Source organism: Dryobates pubescens, chromosome 9 (assembly GCF_014839835.1).
Source record: "Dryobates pubescens isolate bDryPub1 chromosome 9, bDryPub1.pri, whole genome shotgun sequence".
In the NCBI taxonomy this organism is placed as follows: Eukaryota; Metazoa; Chordata; class Aves; order Piciformes; family Picidae; genus Dryobates; species Dryobates pubescens.
In genome coordinates this window covers 1,708,843-1,731,388 of record NC_071620.1, presented here as the reverse complement: position 1 = coordinate 1,731,388, position 22,546 = coordinate 1,708,843, and the positions used below count along the sequence as shown (strand labels likewise).

The window sequence follows — 22,546 nt, the reverse complement described above, 5'->3', positions numbered from 1 at the left end:
ATCCATCTGCATCTGTTGGTGAAGATACAAAGGGTCACTAATAACTCCAAATAGGACTTGACAGAGACCTAGTAGGAAGGAATTTGTTCAGTGGGAGCTAAAATGGCTACAGAAAGCTAAGGTACTTCGTAGGTGCCTAACAACTGAATTCCTGTGATGATTACACAGAGAGAATTAAGTTCTGTGCTAGACCTTTAGATCAAATTTGACATTCAGAAGTAGAGTAACCAGCTGGAAGTCATCGCCTCATGATGGCCATTCAGTGACCTGCCTACCAGACATACTGGAGTGATGTTATATGTGAGAAAACAGCATGACAGTTTGCATTTGTTCATTAGAAGCATCGTCCAAAAGACACAGGATTGAACAGCCTTCAAGGTGGTTGTTCAAAGGCAGCTTCAAGACAAATTGCCATGAGAAGGTTCTGCTGGTCTTTTGCTTTTTGATATCCTTATTCTGTGTGCAAACAACAAACTCCAGTGTAATGGTTTGGAGTTTACCACCCCATTAACAAGAAGCATGGCTCACTCAGTCAGAAGCAAATGGAAGCTATATTTACAAGCAGTAACTACACTCTACAATGGAATGCAATGAATATGTTCAAAATATACAGGAGTTACAATATGGAACAGAAAACAGCATGGAAAGCCCCCTGGTCAAAAATGACCAGGGAAAATTGCCTCACTCCCCCCAAACCCCCTTTTTTTCCTTCCCCCTATAATAGAAGAAAGAAAAAGGAAGTATTAGTAGGAATGTTAGTCTCATCTGCAAGGTCAGCTAGCAGGGGTAAGATCCTCCCAGATGAGCAGACAAGCAGCAGCAGCCAGAGAAAAAGGGAAAGGATGAAGTGGGATGTGTGAGAGTGCTAGGGGTATGCTTCACACATCTGCCCAATGAAATTCGATCAGAATAATCATTTGTTTTCCTTTTTACACCCAACTGTGGTTCTGCACATTGGCCACAGCAACCCCAAGCAGTGCTACAGGCTGGGGTCAGAGTGGCTGGAGAGCGGCCAGGCAGAGAGGGACCTGGGGTTACTGGTCAATGGTAGGCTGAACATGAGCCTGCAGTGTGCCCAGGCAGCCAGGAGGGCCAATGGCATCCTGGCCTGCATCAGGAACAGTGTGGCCAGCAGGAGCAGGGAGGTCATTCTGCCCCTGTACACTGCACTGGTTAGGCCACACCTGGAGTCCTGTGTCCAGTTCTGGGCCCCTCAGTTTAGGAAGGAGGTTGAGTTGCTGGAGCATGTCCAGAAAAGGGCAACAAAGTTGGTGAGGGGTTTGGAACACAAGCCTTGTGAGGAGAGGCTGAGGGAGCTGGGGCTGCTTAGCCTGGAGAAGAGGAGACTCAGGGGTGACCTTGTTGCTCTCTACAACTACCTGAAGGGAGGTTGTAGACAGGCAGAGGTTGGTCTCTTGTCCCAGGCAACCAGCAAAAGAACAAGAGGACACAGTCTCAGGCTGCAGCAGGGGAGGTTTAGGCTGGAGGTTAGGAGGAAGTTTTACACACAGAGAGAGTGATTGCCCACTGGGATGTGCTGCCCGAGGAGGTAGTGGAGTCACCATCACTGGAGGTGTTCAGGAGGAGATTTGATAGGGTGCTTGGTGCCATGGGTTAGTTGATTAGGTGGTGTTGGATGATAGGTTGGACGCGATGATCTTGAAGGTCTCTTCCAACCTGGTCTATTCTATGCTATGCTATTCTAAGTTTATACTTCTCCACTCTTCTGCTTGAACTCTGCATCTAACTTTTAAAGGCATAGCCTGCAACTGCCACACCCAGCTTCCAGACACATCAGTTCGGGATGTTTTAAAAGCATAAAGCGCTGGCTTTGTGCTTGAAGGCTGAGGGCAGATTTCTGTGGGGAAGATGTTTGTAACACTATGGGGAGCTGTTCAGCTTAGCAAAGAAGTTTTAAAAAAAAATGAAATAATTAGGATTGCCTGGTTAGAATAGAATAGAATAGAATAGAATAGAATAGAATAGAATAGAATAGAATAGAATAGACCAGGTTGGAAGAGACCTTCAAGATCATCGAGTCCAACCTATCATCCAACACCACCTAATCAACTAAACCATGGCACCAAGCAACTGTCAAGCCTCGCCCTGAACACCCCCAGCGACGGCGACCTCACCACCTCCTCAGGCAGCCCATTCCAATGGCCAATCACTCTTTCTGTGTGTAAAACTTCCTCCTAACCTCCAGCCTAAACCTCCCCGATGCAGCCTGAGACTGTGTCCTCTTGTTCTGGTACTGGTTGCCTGGGAGGAGAGACCAACATCCACCTCACTACAAACCCCTTCAGGTAGTTGTAGAGAGCAATAAGGTCACCCCTGAGTCTCCTCCTCTCCAGACTAAGCAACCCCAGCTCCCTCAGTCTCTCCTCATAGGGCTGTGCTCCAAGCCCCTCACCAACTTTGTTGCCCTTCTCTGGACAAGCTCCAGCAAGTCAACCTCCTTCCTAAACTGAGGGGCCCAGAACTGGACACAGTACTCGAGGTGCGGCCTAACCAGTGCAGTGTACAGGGGCAGAATGACCTCCCCGCTCCTGCTGGCCACACTGTTCCTGATGCAGGCCAGGATGCCATTGGCCCTCTTAGCTGCCTGGGCACACTGCAGGCTCATGTTCAGCCTACCATCAACCAGCACCCCCAGGTCCCTTTCCACCTGGCTGCTCTCCAGCCACTCTGACCCCAGCCTGTAGCTCTGCATGGGGTTGCTGTGGCCAATGTGCAGAACCTGGCACTTGGATGTGTTCAATCTCCTGCCCTTGGACTCTGCCCATCTGTCCAGCCTGTCGAGGTCCCTCTGCAGAGCCTCTCTACCCTCCAGCAGATCAACTCCTGCCCCCAGCTTGGTGTCGTCAGCAAATTTACTGATGATGGACTCACTGCCCTCGTCCAGATCATCAATAAAGATGTTAAAGAGCATGGGGCCCAGCACTGATCCCTGGGGCACACCACTGGTGCCTGGCTGCCAGCTGGCTGTGTAACCATTCACCACCACTCTCTGGGCTCGGCCCTCCAGCCAGTTCCTAACCCATTGCAGTGTGACATAAGGTTAGGATGACTTTCCCAAACGATGCCATAACGAACAATGGTTGCGAAGGAAAATTGGGATAAGGATGTCTTAAGAATCACTCTATTTAGATAGTCCAAATTCCAGTGAAAACAATGGCCAAAGTTAATTTTAGGTGCTTAAAGAAGACTGTTCCAGGCATTGCACCAGTAGATTTGGGGAAATAAAAATGAAACTCTTCATGAGCTATCACTGAAATGTCAAAAACCAAGGAAGAAAAAGTGTTCTTTAATACAGAAACTTTTCAAAACCAATGTAAGGTAGCTAAGCAGTTTGATGTGTAGATGACAGGAAGGGATGTATAAAGAATAGGACTGCCTACAAACCCCTGTTACAAGAGGAGAGCTTCAGAGCATGATCAGCCAACATGTGCCGAGTGCTTCAAATTGAGGATGAAGAAAAAAAGATCTTAAAGCCATGGAAGCTTTGAGGCAACAGAAGACACAAGAAGATTAATGGTGTGTTGCATAATATAACTGGAAGCTGGCCAATGCGATGCCCCTCCAGAAGAGGAGACGGAAGGAGGAGCCAGGGAATTCCAGGCCTGTCAGCCTGACCTCAGTGCCAGGCAAGATCATGGAACAGGTCATCCTGAGTGCAGTCACACAGCACTTACAGGATGGCCAAGGGATCAGGCCCAGCCAGCATGGATTTAGGAAGGGCAGATCCTGACCAACCTGATCTCCTTCCATGCCCAGGTGACTGCCTGGTGGCTGTGGGGCAGGCTGTGGATGGAGTCTGCCTGGACTGCAGCAAGGCCTGTGACACCATCCCCCACAGCAAACTCCTGGCCAAGCTGTCAGCCCCTGGCTGGGACAGCAGCTCTCTGAGCTGGGTGAGGAACTGGCTGGAGGCTGAGCCCAGAGAGTGGTGGTGAATGGTGCCACATCCAGCTGGCAGCCAGGCACCAGTGGTGTGCCCCAAGGATCAGTGCTGGGCACCATCCTGTTCAATATCTTTATTGATGATCTGGATGAGGGCATTGAGTCCATCACCAGTAAATTTGCAGAGGACACCAAGCTGGGGGCAGGAGTTGATCTGTAAGAGGGTAGGAGAGCTCTGCAGAGGGACCTTGCCAGGCTGGACAGATGGGCATAATCCAAGGGCATGAGATTGAACACATCCAAGTGCCAGGTTCTACACATTGGCCACAGCAACCCCAGGCAGTGCTACAGGCTGGGGTCAGAGTGGCTAGAGACAGCCAGGTGGAAAGGGACCTGGGGGTGCTGGTTGATAGTAGGCTGAACATGAGCCAGCAGTGTGCCCAGGAGGCCAAGAGGGCCAATGGTATCCTGGCATCGGGAACACTGTGTCCAGCAGGAGCAGGGAGGTCATTCTGCTCTGTGCTCAGCCCTTGTTAGGCCACACCTTGAGTCCTGTGTCCAGTTCTGGGCCCCTCAGTTTAGGAAAGATGTTGAGTTGCTGGAAGGTGTCCAGAGGAGGGCAACAAAGCTGGGGAGGGGTTTGGAGCACAGCCCTGTGAAGAGAGGCTGAGGGAGCTGGGGTTGCTTAGCCTGGAGAGGAGGAGGCTCAGGGGAGACCTTATTACTCTCTACAACTCCCTGAAAGGAGGTTGTAGCCAGGTGGCGGTTGGTCTCTTCTCCAAGGCAGCCAGCACCAGAGCAAGAGGACACAGTCTCAGGCTGTGCCAGAGGAGGTTTAGCTGGATGTTAGGAAGAAGTTCTTCCCAGAAAGAGAGATTGGCCATTGAGATGTGCTGCCCAGGGAGGTGGTGGAGTCGCCATCACTGGAGGTGTTTAGGAAGAGCCTGGATGAGGCACTTGGTGCCGTGGTTTAGTTGATCAGATGGTGTTGGATGATGGGTTGGACTCGATGATCTCAAAGGTCTTTTCCAACCTGTTCTGTTCTGTTCTGTTCTGTTCTATTCTATTCTATTCTACTCTATTCTATTCTATTCTATTCTATAAAAATGTTACTTAAGCAGATTTAATTAAAGAACCCTCCTGAAGTTCCATAATACACAAACAGGAAGATAATACTGGTTTTGTTCTTGTCCTGACTGTTTATTTAAAACATTAGTTCCCTAATGTAAAGTAACTTCTCTCAGGCTTAGATTGTTACAGAGGTGCTGCCTTGGAACTGAATGCATGTGTTGGAGGAAAGTGATCAGGTTCCCATGAGTCAGCATCACAGAAAACAAATCACACTCCCATCTCATAGCTGTGAATAAGCACACAGAAGGTGTGCTTATAATTCTAGCATATTCAGAACAATACTTGGCACTGTTGAGCTAAACAGAGTTGATTTCTGTCTTCTCTGAATGGCTGTTGCAGCAATTACTTTAAGGCTGAAGCATGAACCTACAAGTATCTTCCTCCTTCTTTATCAGTTCTTAGTATTAGCAGGCATCACGGACTCGTTAGGGTTGGAAGGGACCTCAAGTTGGACACGATGATCTTGAAGGTCTCTTCCAACCTGGTTTATTCTATTCTATTCTATTCTATTCTATTCTATTCTATTCTATTCTATTCTATTCTATCCCATTCCAACCCCCCTGGCATGGGCTGAGACACCTCACACTAGATCAGGTTGCCCAGAGCCACGTCCAGCCTGGCCTTCAAAACCTCCAGGGATGAGGCTTCCACCAGCTCCCTGGGTAACCTGTTCAGTGTCTCCCCACCCTCATGGGGAAGAATCTCTTTCTAACGTCTAATCTGAATCTACCCTCCTCTAATTTGGATCCATTCCCTTAAGTCCTATCGCTGTCTGACAACCTAAAAAGCCCCTCTGTGATTGATTTATTTGCTTAGTGACTTGAAAGGAGTTCAAAATTCTTACAGTCATTATGCAGAAATGGATCTGAGGTGTCAAACAAGGAACTTGTCAGATTCCTGTGAATAGACTGGTGGAGAAGATCAGAATTGAGTTGAGATTACCTGAATCCTAGACAAATAAACTCAGGGTCACTGGATTAAACTTACCTACAGAACATCATGGGTCAGGTATTTCATACAAAGTTCCACCTTCAATGAAAGTGAAGCACACTCTTACCAAGTGCCAAAACACGGGAAAGAGCTCTGTCAAAGCACCAGGTGTAGAGGCAAGCTTTATATGGGTTTTAGTAAAAATACTCAATGCTACTTTGGAGTAAAAATGTAAGCATACTAAATGGGAAACTATTTGAATGCAGAGACGTGCACTTTTTTGTTTGGCAGTCACAGGGTTGGAATCACAGAATCAATAAGGTTGGAAAAGACCTCAGAGATCATCAAGTCCAACCTATCACCCAACACCTCATGACTATTAAATCATGGCACCAAATGCCTCATCCAGTCTCTTCCTAAACACCTCCAGGGATGGAGACACCACCACCTCCCTGGGCAGCACATTCCAATGGCCAATCTCTCTTGCTGGGTGGAACTTCTTCCTAACATAGAGCCTAAACTTCCCCTGGCACAGCTTGAGACTGTGTCTTCTTGTTCTGGTGCTGGTTGCCTGGGAGAAGAGACCAACCCCCACCTGGCTACAACCTTCCTTCAGGGAGTTGTAGAGAGCAAGAAGGTCTCCCCTGAGCCTCCTCTTCTCCAGGCTAAGCAACCCCAGCTCCCTCAGCCTCTCCTCACAGGGCTGTGCTCCAGACCCCTCCCCAGCTTTGTTGCCCTTCTCTGGACACCTTCAAGAGTCTCAATATCCTTCTTAAATTGAGGAGCCCAGAACTGGACACAGGACTCCAGGTGTGGCCTAACCAGTGCTGAGTACAGGGGCACAGTGACTTCCCTGCTCCTGGGCACACTATTCCTGATGCAGAAATAGTTCTTTCACTTTTTCTTCGTCCCTTTGTTTTTTTTTTCACTGTTTTTCTCTTTCATGGCTCTCCACTTACTTTTACTGGCTTTAAAAAGATACAGAAGTGCCAAAATACCAGGAGTTAGACTGTTCTGGTATTTATAGCCTAAGTAAAAGCAGGAGTTGATGGAAATTATGCTTAAAAAAAATAAAATGCAAGAAGAAAGTCCTTATAAAATACTCTAAAAGCAGCTGTACCTTTCACAATTCAGGGTTTGTTTCAAGAGAGCCTGGCCGGTCCTAGCACCCTAGCACCGAGAAAGTGAAATTGCCATCCTTCTGTGCAGTACTGCATCACACAGCCTTCAAAACCAAAGGGTTTCTGAAAGCCTGGTTTTAAAATCTAGTTTAAAAAAAAAAAAGGAAAAAAAAAGAAAGAAAAACCCAAACCTGCTTGTAAAAGAAGCATCAATTCATTTTCCAGTCACTCCTCTAGAGGAATCTGTGAGTCATTTCTATAATGACTTTTATTCTGATACAGCTTATTTATTTTGGAGCTCCTGTCTGCAAACTTTCTGCATGAAATGGCTTTATCCTTTTTTATGCAAGGAAAGTCTGATATGAAATCAACCTGGCCTGCACCAGGTTAATGTCCTTAAGTACATTCTTCAACTTTGCACTGGATTCCAGCACTGGTGTTTAGAAATACTGTGGAATCAATCCAGCATTTGCTCAATTTGAGCAGCATTATTGGAATAGAATAGAATAGAATAGAATAGAATAGAATAGAATAGAATAGAATAGACCAGACCAGGTTGGAAGAGACCTTTGAGATCATCGCATCCAACCCATCAACCAATCCAACCCACCTAATCAATTAAACCATGGCACCAAGCGCCCCATCAAGTCTCCTCCTGAACACCTCCAGTGATGGTGACTCCACCACCTCCCCAGGCAGCCCATCCCAATGGGCAATCACTCTCTCTGTGTAGAACTTCCTCCTAACCTCCAGCCTAAACCTCCCCTGCTGCAGCCTGAGACTGTGTCCTCTTGTTCTGGTGCTGGTTGCCTGGGAGAAGAGACCAACCTCTGCCTGCCTACAACCTCCCTTCAGGTAGTTGTCGACAGCAATAAGGTCACCCCTGAGTCTCCTCTTCTCCAGGCTAAGCAACCCCAGCTCCCTCAGCCTCTCCTCACAGGGCTGTGTTCCAAGCCCCTCACCAACTTTGTTGCCCTTCTCTGGACTCATTCCAGCAAGACAACCTCCTTCCTAAACTGAGGGGCCCAGAACTGGACACAGGACTCGAGGTGCGGCCTAACCAGTGCAGTGTACAGGGGCAGAATGACCTCCCTGCTCCTGCTGGCCACACTGTTCCTGAGGCAGGCCAGGATGCCATTGGCCCTCCTGGCTGCCTGGGCACTCTGCAGGCTCATGTTCAGCCAACCATCGACCAGTACCCCTAGGTCCCTCTCTGCCTGGCCGCTCTCCAGCCACTCTGACCCCAGCCTGTAGCACTGCCTGGGGTTGTTGTGGCCAATGTGCAGAACCTGGCACTTGGATGTGTTCAATCTCCTGCCCTTGGACTCTGCCCATCTGTCCAGCTTGTCGTGGTCTCTCTGCAGAGCCTCTCTACCCTCCAGCAGATCAACTCCTGCCCCCAGCAGGATAATTATGGTGGACTTGCAATGTTAGCCCTAAGTACATAAGATGTGTATATTTTTTGGTTCCTTCCTTATTAGACTTTCAAGTTTATTTCCAGTCAGTAATTTACTCCTTATTTACATCATCCTGCCTGCCTGAAAGTCTATTTTCAGCATCTATGTAAGACAGCAGCAGCCAGGGGCTGCTGGCTGGCAAGATCACAGAGTTGTTTTGGAAAGTGCATCATGTGAGGGGGAGGAAAGAGGGAGAAGTACAACCTGTCTTGTAAAGTTGCTTTACATAAGAAGTGCAGTAACAAAAGCAGCGTAAGATCTTGAAGGTCTATGTGGCTTTCCAGAAGAGCACCACTGTACCACAGCTGCCAAAGAGAGCCCTCTGCTGCCACAAAGGAGTTTAGCACAAGGACCTGTGAAGGCAGCAATTTGATTATGCTTGGGTGTGAGCATCACGTGTCTGGAGGGAAGTCTCCTTTAGATGAGCAAAAATCCTTTGCCCAGAACTGTTCTAAATTTCTCTTGCCCCCAACATACATATATATACACACATACACACAGACATATATATATATATGGCTTTCCCTGATTAGCAGAATTGGATTGATTACCAGATTGTTTTATTCATTGTCATTTCATGGGCTAATAGAGATGATTCCTTTTACTGGTTTATTTTGCAGCATAGATTCCTAATGGGGATCATTAATTTGCATTCCACAGATCCCAAGCAGTTAAACATGGTCACGCTCCTCTGCAGAGTCAAGTCTCCAACAGACAGCTCTGTGTTAATAAAACCTGAGACTCACTCCCCTGTTAGTGAGTCCTTTTAAATTTCAAACCAGATGTAAAGGCTGCAACACTTGCACTTGTGGCTTTCTTTCTGCATCCCACCTCCTGCCTTTTTATTTTCTCACCTGTGCATTGTAAATGTATAGTCTGGTCTTAAAACTAGTATTGGATACTCACAAGTCCATGGGACCAGACGGGATCCATCCTAGGGTGCTGAGAGAGCTGGCAGATGAGGTGGCCAAGCCACTCTCCATCATTTTCCAGCAGTCCTGGCTCACTGGAGAGGTCCCAGAAGACTGGAAGCTGCCAGCATGGTGCCCATCCACAAGAAGGGCCAGTTGGATGAGCCAGGGAATTCCAGGCCTGTCAGCCTGACCTCAGTGCCAGGCAAGATCATGGAGCAGGTCATCCTGAGTGCAGTCACACAGCACTTACAGGATGGCCAAGGGATCAGGCCCAGCCAGCATGGGTTTAGGAAGGGCAGGTCCTGACCAACCTGATCTCCTTCTATGCCCAGGTGACTGCCTGGTGGATGTGGGGCAGGCTGTGGATGTATTCTACTTGGACTTCAGCATGGCCTTTGACACTGTCCCCCACAGCAAACTCCTGGCCAAGCTGTCTGCCCCTGGCTTGGACAGCAGCTCTTTGAGCTGGGTTAGGAAATGGCTGAAGGGCTGAGCCCAGAGAGTGGTGGTGAATGGTGCCACAGCCAGCTGGCAGCCAGGCCCCAGTGGTGTGCCCCAGGGATCAGTGCTGGGCCCCATGCTCTTTAACATCTTTATTGATGATCTGGATGAGGGCATTGAGTCCATCATCAGTAAGTTTGCAGATGACACCAAGCTGGGGGCAGGAGTTGATCTGTAAGAGGGCAGGAGAGCTCTGCAGAGGGACCTTGCCAGGCTGGACAGATGGGCAGAGTCCAAGGGCATGAAACTGAACACATCTAAGTGCTGGGTTCTACACATTGGCCACAGCAACCCCAGGCAGTGCTACAGGCTTGGGTCAGAGTGGCTGGAGAGCGGCCAGGCAGAGAGGGACCTGGGGGTGCTGGTTGATATTAGGCTGAACATGAGCCAGTAGTGTGCCCAGGTGGCCAAGAAGGCTAATGGCATCCTGGCATCGGGAACAGTGTGGCCAGCAGGAGCAGGGAGGTCATTCTGCTCTGTCCTCAGCACTGGTTAGGCCAACTCATGTGCCAGGATCTTTCTCCCCTTCTGCAACAGATGTACTCCATCTGGTGCTAGCAGACCCAGTGCCATATAAAGTTCCCCAAGATCAAAGCCCCCAGATTTCTGTTGGTGGCACCAACTCTAATGTTCCAAGGTTTTGTGTGGGTTTTTGACTGGATCTTTTGGACCCATATCTACAAACTAATAACTTCTGGTGTGGTTTGGTTAACGACAGAGATACTGTTTGACTAGATAAAAACTTTGCCAATGCGATTGGGCATGTGCCTCTTAAATTCTGTGAATTTTACTGGCAGTGATAACTTCTTATTACTGTTAGGCTGGAGGTGAGGAGAAAGTTCTTCCCAGAAAGAGTTGTTGGCCTTTGGAATGTGCTGCCCAGGGAGGTGGTGCAGTCACCATCCTTGGAGGTGTTCAAAAAGGCTTGGACGTGGCACTTGGTGCCATGGTTTAGTTGTCATGAGGTGTTGGGTGACAGGTTGGACTTGATGATCTTTGAGGTCTTTTCCAACCTTATTGATTCTGTGATTCTCTGACATAGAGAATTTTTCTGAAGCAGGCTATGAAACTATACCATGTAGATAAAAATGTCTTTGAGAGGAAACTGCATTATATAATGCTATGTTCTCTGTGTTTACATGTAATCCTCGTGGCAGCATTCACTCTGGCCATGTGGGGTGGGGGAGGTGCTCACCCATGAGGAACTCTCTGCAGAGGAACAATGGGCGCAATGCAATCTTTTGTAAGCTCTGCTGGCCTGGGGGTAGGATGTTGTGAACGCTGTAAGCCTGTGTAAACAGGGCCACCAAGAGAGAAGGGTGGGGTTGTAGTGAGTGCTGCCCAGCGAGAAGGACCACCCACTCTCAGCCCCAGACTCAAGAATTTGTCCTCCCCCTCGCCCCCCTGGCAGTTCCCCGCTGAACCCCTGATGCTCTCGCGCACAGAGTTCCTCATGCACCTGTCACCACACGCCGGAAAAAGGTGCAGAAATCATCTCCAAACACAGATGGTGAGGAAGGCACATCAGCAGGACCCAGCACACCCAGGAGAAAGGACAGAGCCTCAAAGAAAAGCTTTTACATAAGGGTTTGATAATGAAGGAGCAGATGTGACACTCTTAGCTCTTGTGATCAACCTCAGTAGCTGATGAAGGCAGTTTCACTATCAAACATAGAACACTTTTCCTACCTGCACAGTATCAAATGTTCAGCTACAATGTATTTTCCTTTCCTCTTGCTGCCTTGTTTTCAATACCTATCCATTCCCTCTTATCACTTTTACTAGACCCTTGAGTGTGGCCATCCAGGTTCAATTACATGGACTGAATATCTTAGTAAGTTAGAGGTCTAAATTGTGCCAGATAATTGCAAGAAGTCCTTAACCTCTGCCTGCAATTTTGTCAGTTTCCTCTAGACTTCATTATTTTGGAGCTCAAATTAGATTTTACAATAGAATAGAATAGCCTGGAGAAGAGAAGGCGCAGGGGTGACCTCATTGCCCTCTGCAACTACCTGAAAGGTGGTTGTAGACAGGAAGGGGTTGGCCTCTGCTCCCAGGCAACCAGCACCAGAACAAGGGGACACAGTCTCAAGCTGTGCCAGGGGAGGTTTAGACTTGAAGTGAGAAAAAAGTTCTTCACTGAGCGAGTTGTTCGTCATTGGGATGTGCTGCCCAGGGAGGTGGTGGAGTCGCCGTCCCTGGAGGTGTTCAAGGGGAGATTGGACGTGGCACTTGGTGCCATGGTCTAGTTGTGGGGTCTGTTGGGACAGTTTGGACTTGATGATCCCTGGGGTCTCTTCCAACCTTAGTTATACTGTGAGACTGTGACTAGAATAGAATAGAATAGAATAGAATAGAATAGAATAGACCAGGTTGGAAGAGACCTTCAAGATCATCGTGTCCAACCCATCAACCAATCCAACACCACCTAATCAATTAAACCATGGCACCAAGCACCCCATCAAGTCTCCTCCTGAAATCCTCCAATGATGGTGACTGCAACACCTCCCCGGGCAGCCCATTCCAATGGGCAATCACTCTCTCTGTATAGAACTTCTTCCTAACCTCCAGCCTAAACCTCCCCTGGCACAGCCTGAGACTGTGTCCTCTTGTTCTGGTGCTGGCTGCCTGGGAGAAGAGACCAACCTCCGCCTGTCTACAGTCTCCCTTCAGGGAGTTGTAGAGAGCAATAAGGTCAACCCTGAGTCTCCTTCTCCAGGCTAAGCAACCCCAGCTCCCTCAGCCTCTCCTCGTAGGGCTGTGTTCCAAACCCCTCACCAACTTTGTTGCCCTTCTCTGGACTCATTCCAGCAAGTCAACCTCCTTCCTAAACTGAGGAGCCCAGAACTGGACACAGGACTCAAGGTGTGGCCTAACCAGTGCAGTGTACAGGGGCACATCGACCTCCCTGCTCCTGCTGGCCACACTGTTCCTGATGCAGGCCAGGATGCCATTGGCCCTCTTTGCCACCTGGGCACACTGCAGGCTCATGTTCAGCCTACCATCGACCAGCACCCCCAGGACCCTCTCTGCCTGGCTGCTCTCAGCCACTCTGACCCCAGCCTGTAGCATTGCATGGGGTTGCTGTGGCCAATGTGCAGAACCTGGCACTTGGATTTTGTTCAACTTAAAGTCATTGTTTATGCTTTGCATGCAGCTTAAACTTCCAAATGTGTGTTTCATACCTGGGGAACATCAAATTGTAAAGTGAGCACTCTGTCTGTGGCTTGAACTAAAGCCATTCACCTGTAAAGCATAGTGCCAGAAAAACCAGGAGGACGCTAGCGCTTACTGTGTGTAGTCACATAGTCACTTGTTTCTGGATAAAATGGCACCCTCAGCAGGTTTGCTGATGACACCAAGCTGTGTGGTGCAGCAGACAGGCTGGAGGGAAGGGATCCATCCAGAGGGACCTGGACAGGCTGGAGAGGTGGGCACAAGCCAACCTCAGGAGGTTCAACAAGACCAAGGGCAGGGTCCTGCAGCTGGGTCGAGACAATCCCAGGCACAAATCCAGGCTGGGCAGGGACTGGCTGGAAAGCAGCCCTGAGGAGAGAGCCTTGGGGGTGCTGGTGGACGAGAAGCTCAGCAGGAGCTCTCAGTGTGCACTTGCAGCCCAGAAAGCCAACCAGATCCTGGGCTGCATCCAAACCCCTCACCAACTTCGTTGCCCTTCTCTGGACACGCTCCAGCAAGTCAACCTCCTTCCTAAACTGAGGGGCCCAGAACTGGACACAGGACTCGAGGTGTGGCCTAACCAGTGCAGCGTAGAGGGGCAGAATGTCTTTCTGAAGCTGTGAAATAATAGAGCAGAAGATGCTTTCTGTGGACTGAAAATAACTGGTACCATTTTATAGGGGAAAAAAAAAGTCTTTAAAACACTCTGGTTTTTTTCCTTAAAACTCTAAATGTCAGTGACATCTTTTTGCCTCAGGGAGTGGCTGGGTACTTCATGCTCCTGTGGATTTGGCACAAGGCATTACTCAGTATTTCTGAACTCGAGGTCCTAAGTACCTAGCAACTTTGGATGTGACTCAGTTTGCTTGTTAAAATTATTCTTTCTGACTGAAAGTCCTTTGCAATTCACTTCTAATTGTTTGCATTTTCTTTTTTCTTTTATTCCACCTGCTCTTGGAATTTATGACCATACAGTGAGAAGGACACTAAAGAGCGGGCTGACACCAGAAGAAGCCAAAGCACTGGGCCTCATCAGCACCTCTGAGATGCAGGTCTGACATCCCAGAGGTGGTGACAAGACGTCGTTCATCTGAAGCACACAGGCTGACAACCCGTGGGGGTGGCGCCGATCTGCCAGCCTCCTCTCCTGCTCCAAACATCCCATCCTTTGTTAGTTTGATTTTAATATGCAACAGAAAGCAAAACCCCACAGCCAGCATGACATCCACACGGGAACTGAGGAAGCATTTTAGTGCTTGTATGTGAAAGCATATGGCTGCTTCTTTCATGATGTGTTGATATGGGTAGGAGGGAGTTCTCCCTAGAGTTCTCTCACATGTGAGCTGACTTTATGTTGACTTTCCTTCTGCCCTGTGTTAGTAAACGTATGGCATTTTGTCAGTGCAAGGAAAAGTCCTTGAAAAGGCAAAATGTTACAGCAACCCCATTTTTTTCTGAAGCAGAGTCATTACTCAAAGATGCAGTCTGTGCAACCCTATGGTTTATTTGGGGGGTGGGGGGGGTGTTCTTATTTTGCCACCAAAGAATGTAAAAATGTATGTGTACCTTTATATATGTACAGAATGAATGTGTGGACATGTATGTGTTCATATGCATACAGTCTTGGTGTGAAATCCTGTTCCTGCTGAAGCTAGCTGGACCATGATGTTCACTTTGGGGCCTTACCCTTCCACCTGGACAGGAGGACAAGAATATCTTTTTGTAGCAACTCAGTGGATTCAATGAGATTCACTCTATGGGCAGGAGTGGCCTGCAATACAAGTGGAAAGTTTGGGATCCTGAACTGATGTGTATTAATGCACACTCATACTGTACATAACAGGATGCACACAGAAGGGAGGACACAGAATACCTCCCTCTTGTTGAGCTATGGCAGTACTGTGCATTTGTACAGTTCCGAGGAGATCCACGACACCAATTTCACATACTCGATAAATACGTTCAGATGCTAAGCTCAAAAAGTTCTGTTCACTTGCCTGTGCCCTTCATGCTGCTTTTCTCTGCTACAAGATAATGTGGTAGTGATTTTATTTCAAATTAATGAATCTGGATATGAAATGGCCCTGCTAAAAGCCTGCTGTGTTTTTGCTATTCCTCACTCTTTTTTTCCCCCGATTATCTTTGATGCAAGTGGAGAGAGTACTACAGTGAACACTCCGATATGTTTGCCCTTATCTCACTGTTTTATTTCTAACTTGTATAACTGCTGTCAGCATCTGTGTTTGATGAACCTTCAGTCAACTCATCTGCCTTTAAGTGGAGGACATGTACAGCAGTGAAGATTAAACACAGCTACCCTAGCCAGTGCTGAAGCACTTTGAAGAGAACTGCAAATAACAGTAACATAAAAGGGATTTATTTTTTTAAAGCCAAAGTCTGTATATGACCAATTGATCCTCAAGGATGCACAAGGTTATCTTGCTCCATTGCCTTAGCCTCTTCAGATTAAGGGTGTGTCTGCACAGCAGTAATTGCTGAGGCTTCCTTCAAGCTAGTTAACCGGGGAACTTGTTAAGCAGAGTTGCTAGTTAACTGGATTCTACTTCGGCTGCAAAACACACTTGAAAAGTAGCATTAATTAATAGTCTGTGCCGGGCTCCTAACGCCATAGCTTTGTTCTTTCTGGCACCTAACCTAGGTCAGGTACATCAACAAGTTATTCTGCTCTGCTCTCATTAAGGACAGGATAATTGCTGAAGATCATTCGGGATAGTGGAACCAAACACAATATACCTTTGAAACCTCAGTTATCTATCACATTGCTCTGAGTGCAGTGTCCAATTCATGAGAGAACCAGCTAGCTGACAAAACTACAATGAGATCTGTAGTGGGACATCCTGCCTGTCCCTCTCTTGGTAATAACAGTTCATGCTTTATTTTTTGTTTCCTTGGATCTTTATGTGTTCAAGCCCATGAGTCACTAATGAGCAAAGGCTCTCAAGGACAGCATTACCCAATTGATCTGGTTTTCCCCTCAGCTTCTTAAAAAGTCAGTTGTACAGGTAGGCAGAAGGCAGTAGATGTGTAAAATGTGTTGAGTATTTGAAAGCTATGAAAGGAGGAAACTGTTTAGGAAACGTGAAGAGGTGGCATATAATAAATCACTCTAAAATAAGCAAGACTCAGAGGCATCTAGATTTTAAAGTGGATGTTTATGTGCTGCCCACCGTTACGGACTGTCCAATCTCTCTGAAGGATTCTTAGAACAAAGAAATGAAGGGAATGGGGATTTGTAGAGGTCTTGGAGGCCTGAGTAAAAAGAAAGACACCCTGAATGTAACAATTCTATTGAAATGGTCTACTGATGAAGTGATAAAAGAAAAGTGATGTAAGAAAATGCAGTTGTGTTGAGAGAAGTCCTGCGTGTGATTGGAGGGAGAAAATCAAACAAGTCCAAGGAAGAGAGACGTTTTCTTTCCAGGTGTCTGGATGAGAACATCTTACACGTGAAGCGTATTCTTCCTTGTCCATTTTTCCACTGTGCTCAGTTTTCTGTGTTTTTGCCTAAGTTCCTGCTCTCTGTCTGTAAAATCAATACCATTTTTTCTGAAGGGTGACTTGGCCTTGTTACGCAATAGTATACAGTAAGATTAAATCCACTGCCCTCAGTACCTATTGAAACGAAATCGTCACACACAATAGCACTGTTACAACTACAGAAGAGATTCCCAGTTTTGTTCATGCTAGAAATGACCAGTGGCCCAATGGCCCAGTCTGTACTGTGGCAGTATCTCCTCTGGAGCCTGCTATTGCGTCCTGATTATCCCAGTAACGTTGGCTCCCCTGCAGCTAACTAGTGAATTCCAGGTGAAACGGAGCAATGGGTGATATTTGCCTGCCATTTTCTCTCTAACCAGGTTGTAACCTTCAGGATCTGAGTTGCTGCCTGCCCTTCCAGCACCGAGGAGGCCCACCATAAGGATATAACAGTGGTTTTAAAACGTGTGTGAGATATGGATTGCCTTTGTGACACGTATAAAGGTCTTGGAAAGACGATGCAATAACACGTGTTCCCATTTCTCATTGAGAGATCTATAAGGGCTGCTTTTAAACCCTGGCAGCCATAATAACTACCTCTCTTCTCTTTGTCATAGAAGTGGTCTGCTGCAAACGTAGTGCCCAGAGTTTTGTATCTCCAAGTTCTCAGAGATGCTCATGGTGTTCATTTCAGCATCCATCTGCTGCTAATTTGCCTACCACCATAATGCCTTCCTCTCTTGGATCCTGAAGTACACTTTAGCATGAAATGGCCACCAGAGGGAAGCTATCCTCATTTCCTTTCATCTCCCTTGATGTTTAAAAGCAGACTGTATACAAATACTTTGTATTCTCTTTCCTCCAATTGAGAAATAACTTTCGGTAGTAGCTAAGTGTCTGTGGTGAAGGAACAGCCCTGGGGAAATGCTGTGTGGCACAGTCAAGGGTGAAAGGTCCCTCACACAAATTAAATTCATCACTCTTCACCTTTCAGTAAGACCAGGCTGATGGATTCCAGACATCTTAGAGCCCCTTGTCTACTCTCTGTTACTCTTCTGTATGATAGATCCCTGTCCATAATCCAAAATCAACAAAAAAATTGGTGTGAAAACCAATGAGGGTCTTTCTTGCTCTGGCAGATACTGGAAACAGCATCAAAAGCTGTTTTCCAAATGCATTTCTTTCCCTCTTTTTGACCCCCTTTTATTGTAAATCTCTGTAGTGATTGACTATCCACAAAATAAGGCCTCCAATTTGTAGGTAGACAAAATGTGGCTTTAGACACCCTGCCACTGCAAGTGCAGCAAATGGTTCCTTTTGTCAGGCATCTTCTTTAGACCAGCATCCCCAGTAGTGTAACAGCAGCATTTGTCTATTCAAAATGCTTTAGAAGCCGTTTGGCTGATGGTAGGAATCTGGATTCAGGGGTGTGTGCTGCGTGGGTATTGTTTTGATTTCACTGAGATGAAATGGGGACAAGGTAGCAGCAGCCTACCAGTTTCACATCCTTTATCCTCCTGCTACAACTTGTAGGTATACTTGCTGCCTGCCTTTATCTAAACCACGTGCAGGGATGTGGTGTCAGACAGAGGCATATTCCACTCTTCTTTTTTTCACTCCTGCACACTCACTACACGTGTGCTGCTCCTGCCATTATCTTAAGGAGGGTTGTGAGTGCATGAGTGGCAGAGAGCCGGACCGTGGCATGTTCAGATGATGGCTCTGCATTTGCTGTAAGGACTACAACTGTTGGGTGTTTGTCCACAGGGAAAGCTTCCAGATACTTACAAGCTCTGAAAGAAAATAACCTCAAGCATTTTTTGAAAGGGAATACATTTGATTTTAGGCAACTGTTACAATGGTTTGCAAACATTTGCACAACATGCAAGGCCTACCTTTCTTTTCATTCAGCTAGGGCAGCATCTGGCTCAGTTGACATCTGGTGCAGTTCGGGCTGGGTGCCCTCTGCTACGTGAGGTGCTCAGCCCAAACTGCAACAACATCTCTGATGTGATCCCAAGAGGTTTTTGGCACAGCCCTTTAATAGTCACACTGAAAGTAATGCAAGGTGTTGCACAGTTTTATGTTGACTCCAAACAAAGCAAAATACTTCTAATTAGTCCATTTCCCATCGAGGGGCAGACAGAGATATATTTGGTTTAGTCCTTATCTACTGCAAAGGCTTCTGTGAGAGCAAAGGTGTGTTTGTAGCATTGGGTGCATTTCTCCTTTCTGTAGGCTGTCTTTGTGTGTGTAGTGGGTTGGTTTTGTGAGCTGGGATTTGTAAAAACTGTAAAGTACAAAAGGATGTGTTCCTTAGGCAAAGGAGAAGTACTGTAAAATTGTGTAAATGTCACTACTCATGTGGGTTTGGGTTTTTTCCCATGTTCTGTGTAGCATAGTGTAAAATAGTCTTCCAAGCAGTGTTCTTCTGTGAATTGTAATTTAAAAAACCAACCCATGCATGGTCAGAGATATTATCTGGAGGCTCTTTCAGTGGAATTCTTGGGTTGGTTGGTTTGTTTTCTCATTTTAGGTGAATTTATGTTAAATTTAATTGTCTGTGAAGCTACATTTGTGTTCCTCAGTTTTACTTCATAAAGTATTTAAGTTAACTCTCTCAAGATTTTATTACACACAAAGCTCACCTGCAGATTGTATTGATCCTTCAGAAGCTCTGTCACGTTTAGTGCAAACCAGGGTGGTGTTCTTTTTAACACACTCCTCATCTGCCTCTTCCCCCACTTTCCCCACTTGAGTGTCTGGAAAGATGCAATCACACTTCCCCCCACCCACCCCCCCCCTGTGCCATGCAGGTTCAATATGGAAAACTGACTGCAGACCTATGTGCAAGAGTTCTTGATATAAGTAGTTGAAAAGCTCACTTCTACAGTGTTATGTAAACACATCTTGCAATAAAGCTCTATAAAGCACTGACTGGGCTGGTTCTGGTTTTGTTGATGAAGCCAGTCATGGGAGCATGGGTGGGAAGTGGGGTCATGGGTTGGGTTTTTCTTTCATGTCCTCTAAATACCTGCAAAGCCACCGTGGGAAGATCAGAACAGCTGCCATTAAATCATCTGGGAGGGCTGATCATAAAAAGATGATCTTTTCCTCCTAGTTTCACAGTTGAGCCTAATTTCTAATCTTCAGTGAAGAAAAGGAAAATGTGTCTGTGGTTCACAAAAACTTCAGTAATCCAACCCTACAAACCCTCACTAAACATACAGGGTTACTGCTTGCTGGGGTTGCTCCCTACAACTCCCTGAAGGGAGGATGTAGCCAGGTGGGGGTTGGACTCTTCTCCCAGGCAACCAGCACCAGAACAAGAGGACACAGTCTCAGGCTGCACCAGGGGAGGTTTAGGCTGGATGTTAGGAAGAAATTCTTCATAGAGAGAGTGATTGCCCATTGGAATGTGCTGCCCAGGGAGGTGCTGGAGTCACCATCACTGGGGGTGTTTAGGAAGAGACTGGATGGGGTGCTTGGTGCCGTGGGTTAGTCAATCAGATGGTGTTGGATGAATAGGTTGGACTGGATGATCTTGAAGTTCCCTTCCAACCTGGTCTATTCTATTCTATTCTATTTTATTCTATTCTATTCTATTCTATTCTATTCTATTCTATTCTATTCCAAAATCTAATTTGAGCCCCAAAATAATGAAGTCTAGAGGAAACTGGGTTCTCTATAAATTGGACAACTGGCTAAAATGGCCCAAGAATGGAAGTTCACATTATGACACCTTATTGCAGTTCATGCTTTTTTATTGAGAACCAAGAAATATTTGATAAGATTCTATACTGTGACATGTTGGTCCTGTGAGAACATCCTGAGTGGCAGAGATTGTGGAATCAGTCTTGCCCCATGAGATTCTTTTGTTCTAACTTTAGAAAAGGAAAGAAAGACAGAAAGAGGAGGAAGGAGAATGAAATGGTGGTGTTCAGCATGCACTATTGGTCAAAGATGTCTCAGGGTAATGGGTTCTGGGCCCCTCATTTAGGAAAGATGTCGCGATGCTGGAGGGTGTCCAGAGAAGGGCAACAAAGCTGGGGAGAGGTTTGAGGCACAGCCCTGTGAGGAGAGGCTGAGGGAGCTGGGGTTGCTTAGCCTGGAGAAGAGGAGGCTCAGGGGAGACATTATTGCTCTCTACAACTCCCTGAAGGGAGGTTGTAGCCAAGAGGGGGTTGGTCTCTTCTCCCAGGCAACCTGTGACAGAACAAGAGGACACAGTCTCAAGCTGCACCAGGGGAGGTTCAGGCTGGATGTTAGGAAGAAGTTAGTCCCAGAAAGAGAGATTGGCCATTGGGATGTGCTGCCCAGAGAGGTTAAAAAAGAGCCTGGATGAAGCACTTGGAGCCATGGTTTAGTTGATCAGATGTTGTTGAGTGATAGGTTGGACTTGAAGATCTTGAAGTTCCCTTCCAACCTGGTCTATTCTATTCTATTCTATTCTATTCTATTCTATTCTATTCTATTCTATTCTATTCATTGCCTCAGGGTTGGTTCCTGCCTTAGAGATACTCTGCACAGAGTGCATTGTGTAAAGGCATGAGATTTAGAGAAGTAAACATAAATAAAATGAAAGACTACTTAGTGCAGCAGAGCATTTCAGATTGACTTAAGCATCAAGATGTGAAACACCCACCATGTCTGCCAGGGCTTCATAGCTAAAAGTTGCCAGTGAACAAGACATACATTTAACTTGGCTGAAATACATTTCATTAATTGTCTTGGAATGTAATTTTGATAGAATCACAGAATCAGTAAGTTTGGAAAAGACCTCAGAGATTATCAAGTCCAACCTGTCACCCAACACCTCATGACTAACTAAACCATGGCTCCAAGTGCCACATCCAGTCCCCTCTTGAACACCTCCAGGGATGGTGACTCCACCACCTCCCTGGGCAGCACATTCCAATGGCCAACAACTCTCTCAGTGAAGAACTTTCTCCTCACCTCCAGCCTAAACTTCCTCTGGCACAGCTTGAGACTGTGTCCTCCTGTTCTGGTGCTGGTTGCCTGGCAGAAGAGACCAATCCCTACCTGGTTACAACCTCCCTTCAGGGAATTGTAAACAGCAAGAAGGTCTCCCCTGAGCCTCCTCTTCTGCAGGCTAAGCAACCCCAGCTCCCTCAGCCTCTCCTCCCAGGGCTGTGCTCCAGACCCCTCCCCAGCTTTCTTGCCCTTCTCTGGACACCTTCCAGCAACTCAACATCTTTCCTACACTGAGGGGCCCAGAACTGGACACAGGACTCAAGGTGTGGCTTAACCAGTGCTGAGTACAGGGCAGAATGACTTCCCTGCTCCCAATGGGCAGAGGCCAATGGGATGGCATTCAACAAGTCCAAGTGCCAGGTGCTGCACTTTGGCCACGGCAACCCCATGCAGAGCTACAGGCTGGGGTCAGAGTGGCTGAGAGCTGCCAGGCAGAGAGGGACCTGGGGGTGCTGATTGACAGCCGCCTAAACATGAGCCAGCAGTGTGCCCAGGTGGCCAAGAAGGCCAATGGAATCCTGGCCTGCATTAGGAATAGTGTGGCCAGCAGGAGCAGGGAAGTCATTGTGCCCCTGGACTCTGCATTGGTTAGGCCACACCTGGAGTCCTGTGTCCAGTTCTGGGCCCCTCAGTTTAAGAAGGACATCGAGACACTTGAAGGTGTCCAGAGAAGGGCAACAAGGCTGGGGAGAGGCCTTGAGCACAGCCCTGTGAGGAGAGGCTGAGGGAGCTGGGGTTGTTTAGCCTGGAGGAGACTCAGGGGTGACCTTATTGCTCTCTACAACTACCTGAAGGGAGGTTGTAGACAGGCAGATGTTGGTCTCTTCTCCCAGGCAACCAGCACCAGAACAAGGGGACACAGTCTCAAGCTGTGCCAGGGGAGGTTTAGACTCGAGGTGAGGAGAAAGTTCTTCACTGA

General features: G+C 47.2%; 1 protein-coding gene across 1 annotated transcript in view; it reads left to right on the top strand.

Moving 5' to 3' along the window:
- The window catches only part of FHOD3 (formin homology 2 domain containing 3), a 474,874-nt gene extending 459,612 nt beyond the window's left edge, over nucleotides 1-15,262 (top strand). Inside the window, exon 28 of the mRNA XM_054163992.1 lies at nucleotides 14,110-15,262. Coding sequence (XP_054019967.1) covers nucleotides 14,110-14,192 — 83 coding nt within the window. The 3' untranslated portion in view covers nucleotides 14,193-15,262. The remainder of the gene's footprint in view (nucleotides 1-14,109) is intronic.
- Nucleotides 15,263-22,546: the final 7,284 nt, after the last annotated feature.